We start from the raw sequence: 5,739 nt of genomic DNA, 5'->3' as shown, positions 1-5,739 counted from the left end.
ATGCGTAGACTGAATGTTGCAATAGACCAATGGAATTGCAGAACGATGTGACGAGTTACTTATTGATGGCCTATCCAGTGGTGCCAGGGAGGAGATTAGTCGATTGGTCTGAGCGCTCCTGCCATGCGTGTGTAACCTTGATGGTCGCATGCTTCTTGTTGCATTAAATAATTATTTTTTTAATCCTTCAATCATGTAAGTATCCATGTTCCGCTTCCGCGTCTGACATCTCCGTTATTTGACATTCAAATATTCAGTTATTTATCCTGAAAATAGTCAATGTGCTTGCGAAGCTTGACTCCGTTTCATTGGATAATATTACCAAGTAAGACTTGAACGATAGTTAGCAATCTAGGAGCTTGTTCACAAAATAAATAAGTTAGTTACAACGGATATGGTCTTTCGTTAACTGAAAATCCGGTTTCTGCATTCCAGATGTTTCACAGTAGACAAAAAATAGAAATGTGATCCGGCGGGAATGTGTGATGCTTCGGCTATCAGGTTTAACAAGAGTTTAGCGTTCACTGCACGCGTGCCCTAAATTACAAATTTGAGAAGTTTATACCAGGAAAAAACCTTAGTGTGAAGTGTGCTCGTGAATGAGAAGTGGCTGTAATACAGTGTTGGATCCTGTCGATATTGCGACTTTATGCAATGTTGCATGATCAATATCGCTTCGGGCACTGTTGGCTAATGAATCAGTCAGTAGTCAGATTACCAGTCTACCTGACAACTGGTCTGTAGCCTAGTCATAATACCTAACTACTGGTCGTCATGTATCACTGGTGTGCTGACCACTGCCCTGAATGCTGTCACGGTCTGCTCTGCACTACTGCTTTGGCCACTGTTCCACATGTGCTCCAATCTGCTGCCTTGTCAAAAAGATCACCGAGAAATGTGTGTCACTTTCTTTCACCTCTCAGGCAGGTTGCAATGGAGATTACGGCCCGCCACTGCCGCAGGGAGATGGAGGACTACGGGACTTGCGTGGCCTCTAACCCATCGTCATGGCAACAGCAGTGTCATGACCTGAAGCTGAAGGTGGCGCAGTGCACCTCTTCGCAGTGAGTGCGTGTCAGTGCCCGTCACCCCTTCCACTCCACACCGATATCCGGCAAAATACCTGCCTGCACTGTCCCAAAAACCGATAGTGTGGTTTAGCCGTCGTCTGCTCCAGACAGCTGTACCAGCCTTGCTGCCTGTGGCGTGGTGGTGAACAAGGAGTTATGCCCCCATTCGGTCGAGGTGGTGGCCATATCCTCCTAGCAGCATTTTTGTTTTGGGGGGATTTTAGACCACGTAAACAGATAGTAGGGGCTGGACTGACAGGTGGAAGAGATGCCATGGAAACTAGTCTGTTCTATTCCCTGGGAAAGTTCTGTTGTGCCAGAAGTCAAGTCAACCTGCTGGACATGTTTTTGAGTTCCTGTTCTTACATCAGAGATGCCTGCTTCCCACTGCAGTCTCAGGAGGTTCCACTGCTCTTTGGTACCCTTTTCCTATCCCATCATGCATTGCACTCGCAATGGCACCGTGACAGCTGTTTTGCCCCCTTTAATTCTGGGTCTGTGATTGGCAGCTGTGACTCTCTCTGTGTTTGACGAAGGCTCTCCGTCTCTCTCTCTCGTTCTCTGTCCTTGGTTCTGTGATTAACGGCTGTGCCCCCCCCCCCCCCCCCCCTCCCCCTCCCCCTTCCCCGTCCTCCATCTGCCTGTCGTGCAGCCCAGCGATCCAGAAGATCCGGTCGGATTGTGCCGGGCAGTTTACTGAGTTTGAGCGATGCCTGAGGGAACACCAGGCGGCGGTGGGCTCTTGCTCCACCCACGTCACCCGCTTCCTGGCCTGCGCAGAGACCGTGGACCTCACAGGCGTCGGTGGGTCACAGCCTTAGAGTACATGATATGTAGAGACAGTGAGGCCAGTAGAGACCTATGGGGAGCACATCAGAACCAGGAAGTACAATTTTTTTCGCTCAACAGACATGCTCAGTTGTGTCCCTTAAGTCACGTGTACAACGAGGATAGCGCAGACATTGGCTAAATTTAATAATAATTAAAAAATTTATCTGTGTTGTAGGAAAACAATTTTTACCACAGTGTGATTTTTCTTTCTAATATAATACACAGAGTTAAGATCAATATTTGAGTGAAAGTATTTTATTTTTGCTGTCAAAAATGAATGGAGCCCAGTCGGGAAACTTGCTTTTTGAGTGAAAACATAGATATCAGCGGGGGGCGACATTACATCCGGTGCTGAGGTTGAGAACCGAAAGCTGGCCTCTTGGTCACAGCAACTGATCTCGGATCAGTGCTCACCAAACGCAGCTCTGTGTCTCACAGCAAGAGCCATCCACCTGAGCACTGATCTCAGGTCAGCACAAGTTGCGGTTTGGGAGGCCGCGTCTTTCAGGTTGACGGTCAAGGAGGGAGGTGCCCGTGTCTGAATGTGCTTGTGCCCGGAGGACGTCCTGTTGTGTGAATATGCTTTACTGACAGTGCTGGTTCTAAGGATAACAACGTTCCCCAAACCATAAAGAGTGTGTGTATGAACTTATAGCAAAAATGGAAAATAAGAGTATTAATATGCATTGGAATATATAATTATAGCAGTAGCAATAACGACAGTAGTCTGAAATGATGAGTGTAGAAATGAGCGTGGTCTGACTGCTTGTGCTTGTTGTGATACGAGGACTGAACTTCCTCTCCTTTCCACAGGGGGAGCTGTTCCGCAACCCACGTAGAGCTTGTGGGACCCCTCCCATTCTGCTAAACCCTTCTGGACTTTACCTCACGGATTTTAAGTGCATTGCCGTAATGTGCAGGATTTCAGATGACTCGGTACACCGGGACACAGATTGAACAATAACACAGGAAGAGCCCTCTCGTGTACATAGTATGCACAAACACACGTGTGTGCAATAGTGCACACGGATACACAGTGTTTTTTGTGTTTGTGTTTTTTGCTGCTGCTGTCATTTACATTGCTCATGTTATGTTTAGGTGTCAGTACAACAGGAAGAGTTCCTCCGCCCAACCCCGCCCCCGTCTTTCCTGAAGTATCATGGGAATTCTTTTCATTAAAGTGGAGTTTACAAGGTTCTGCCTGCTTGACCTCCCTCTCTCTCTCTCTCTCTCTCTCTCTCTCTCTCTATCTCTCTCTCTCGCTCTCTATTCCTCCCCCCCGTTTTCTTAAGCTGAGGAGAAATGTCTTCTCTCACCAGTGCAATATCCATTCAGGAAACATAAAATGTGATTGACAAAACTGTACATGTGTATGTGCTCGAATTAGTGCAACCTGACAAACTACTTCATCAAAAATAATAGAAAAACATCAAACAATTTTTCCCTTTTGTCTATGATTTTTTTCTTTGATGTCACCACACACACACACACATACACACTCTTTGTCCATCCGTCCCAGGGATTGTGACTCAGTATAATATTAACCACAGGAATGTGTGCGCTCTCTCTCTGGGAAAGGGGGGAGAGATGAAGGAGGGTGTTGAGTTATGAGCTCTGGCTACAGAGAGAAGGGGAGGGATTGGGGGGGGTGGGGTTCAATTCTTTTACTGGAATCCTGGATGTTCCAGACCTTTTGGATCACTTATTAAAAACTGGAGAGAGAAACTCTGTATGCATATCTGTGTGTGTGCGTGTACTGTGTGTATGTATGTACGCATATGTATTTGTGCTCGAGCGTATGTGTGTGTACATGAGTTGAAGTGGGCATGACGGTGTGTGTGTGTGTGTGTGTGTGTGTGTGTGTGTGGAGGGATACGGAGCATGCTGGGTTCAGTCATACAGACAGAAAAATAAAGGCAGGAGATCAAAGCGGCGACTCAGTGTTTCAGGTTATATTGAAAATATGAGGGGGAAAAAAATCAGCAGAACAGTGAGGGCCGCAGGCTCAGAGTCCCCACCCCAACCGGGACTCCACTACAAACACTGCCATAAGCTTGGCATAACACCTGTCATAGACCAGTCATGACAGCTTATTACAGCTTGCGATCAGTGTCGTTACACTGACATAACGTGCACCACAATCATGTTACAACAGCGGGAAGTCTGCTTCCTAAAATTTGGTGCATTGTGACAGTGACGCTGCGACAACCGCTGTTGTGACTGGTAATGACAGGTCTTACATCATGATTTTGGCAGCGTTACGTTGGCTTTATAACATCTAATGAACGTGTTACCCATTATTCCATCTAATGTACCAGAAGACCCTTGTCTACAGTAGAGAAAGAGGTTGCAATGGGCTTCTCCTGTTCTTTGGTAGAAGAGGAGGCTTGCAGTGGGTTCCTCCTGGTCTACTGTAGAGGAGAAGGTTTGCAGTGGGTCTCCCTTTCTCTACTGTAGAAGAGGAGGCTTGCAGTGGGTTCCTCCTGGTCTACCGTAGAGGAGGACCGTTGCGGTGTATTTCTCCTGGTCTACAGTAGAGGAGGAGGTCTTAGTGGGTTTCTCCTGGTCTACTGTAGAGGAGGAGGTTTTAGTGGGTTTCTCCTGGTCTACGGTACAAGAGGAGGTTTTAGTGGGTTTCTCCTGGTCTACAGTAGAGGAGGAGGTTTTAGTGGGTTTCTCCTGGTCTACGGTACAGGAGGAGGTCTTAGTGGGTTTCTCCTGGTCTACGGTACAAGAGGAGGTTTTAGTGGGTTTCTCCTGGTCTACAGTAGAGGAGGAGGTTTTAGTGGGTTTCTCCTGGTCTACGGTACAGGAGGAGGTCTTAGTGGGTTTCTCCTGGTCTACGGTACCGCAGGAAGAGGCCGTGATGGTATGGCCTCAGATCCCTGGCGTAAACGTCGTGTTTGGGGTGGAGCTCCAGGCCTAAATGCTGTGTGTCAATGTCACATTACATCATGCTGAAACATAAATACTCCGACATCAAAGAACCTCAACACGCCCACAGTAAGAGTATAATAAATACCTAACAAAGTGTGTTTTTAAAGGGGTGTCAAGTCCAAATCTGAACAATGACATTAGCATTTACAGTAGTAATTATTACAACAACAACAACAACAACAATAATAATAATCGTAATAATAAAACATTGATTTATTATACATCCCAAACATACTATCATATTTACTCTTTACTGTTGCTGTAGTGGTTGACGCCCCTTTTTTTGTCTTTTTTTTGTGTACAATTCACAGTATCGCATCAAAAAAATAAAACAATTCTATGGGGGACAACTCTGTCCAGTACACTTTTCTATTTGAATGACCCTGTTACCCTGGAGCCTTGCTCTCTGAACGACCCTGTGACCTGAATAACCCTGTTTACTCGATTTTTGTGAGGGCAATGTTTAACTGCCAGCGACAGCAGGGAAGGTGGTAGCCTCGTTTTTTTTTTTTTTTTTTTTTTTACCTCACAGACGCACGCAGTGTTCTCTTCCACCAACAGATCATTAAAACATTTTTGGATAGCTGTATTCCGAATTCTTCCTTTTGGAATACTGACGATGCGAGATATGTTAATTTGATCCGTGAGGATTCAAAACTTTGCAGCGATGAAACTTGAGTTTACCGAATCGAAATCCTCCTAATAATTTCCATCGTGCAACGTGATGCGAAGAAAGATAAAATTCCTCATCTGCGTACTTGCCAATGGATTATTCAGATAACTGCCATCCTTGTCAGTCAAACTAAATACACTCTCAGAAGAAGGGGCTCTTTGGCTTGACACCAAACGGAAAAAACCCTTTTTAGTTCTTTATGGAGCCCTCCAACGTAGGTGTGGAAAC

General features: G+C 45.9%; 2 protein-coding genes across 3 annotated transcripts in view; one reads left to right on the top strand and one right to left on the bottom strand.

Moving 5' to 3' along the window:
• The first annotated feature begins 49 nt into the window (after nt 1-49).
• Nucleotides 50-3,347, top strand: LOC118216456 (coiled-coil-helix-coiled-coil-helix domain-containing protein 5). Its single transcript, XM_035397622.1, has 4 exons — nt 50-195; nt 924-1,064; nt 1,723-1,874; nt 2,715-3,347. The coding sequence occupies exons 1-4, from the start codon at nt 149-151 to the stop codon at nt 2,738-2,740; spliced, it is 366 nt and encodes a 121-aa protein (XP_035253513.1). The 5' UTR covers nt 50-148; the 3' UTR covers nt 2,741-3,347.
• A 486-nt stretch (nt 3,348-3,833) lies between these two features.
• The window catches only part of lmx1al (LIM homeobox transcription factor 1, alpha-like), a 27,012-nt gene continuing 25,106 nt past the window's right edge, over nt 3,834-5,739 (bottom strand). For both annotated transcript variants that reach the window (XM_035397603.1, XM_035397601.1), the window contains one exon: nt 3,834-5,739. This exon is cut by the window's right edge and continues 1,522 nt beyond it. The gene's annotated coding sequence lies outside the window, so the exon portion shown is untranslated.

The sequence above is a fragment of the Anguilla anguilla genome, chromosome 17 (genome assembly GCF_013347855.1).
Source record: "Anguilla anguilla isolate fAngAng1 chromosome 17, fAngAng1.pri, whole genome shotgun sequence".
In the NCBI taxonomy this organism is placed as follows: domain Eukaryota; kingdom Metazoa; phylum Chordata; class Actinopteri; order Anguilliformes; family Anguillidae; genus Anguilla; species Anguilla anguilla.
The sequence above is the reverse complement of the archived record's forward strand: the minus strand, read 5'-3'. Positions and strand labels throughout refer to the sequence as shown.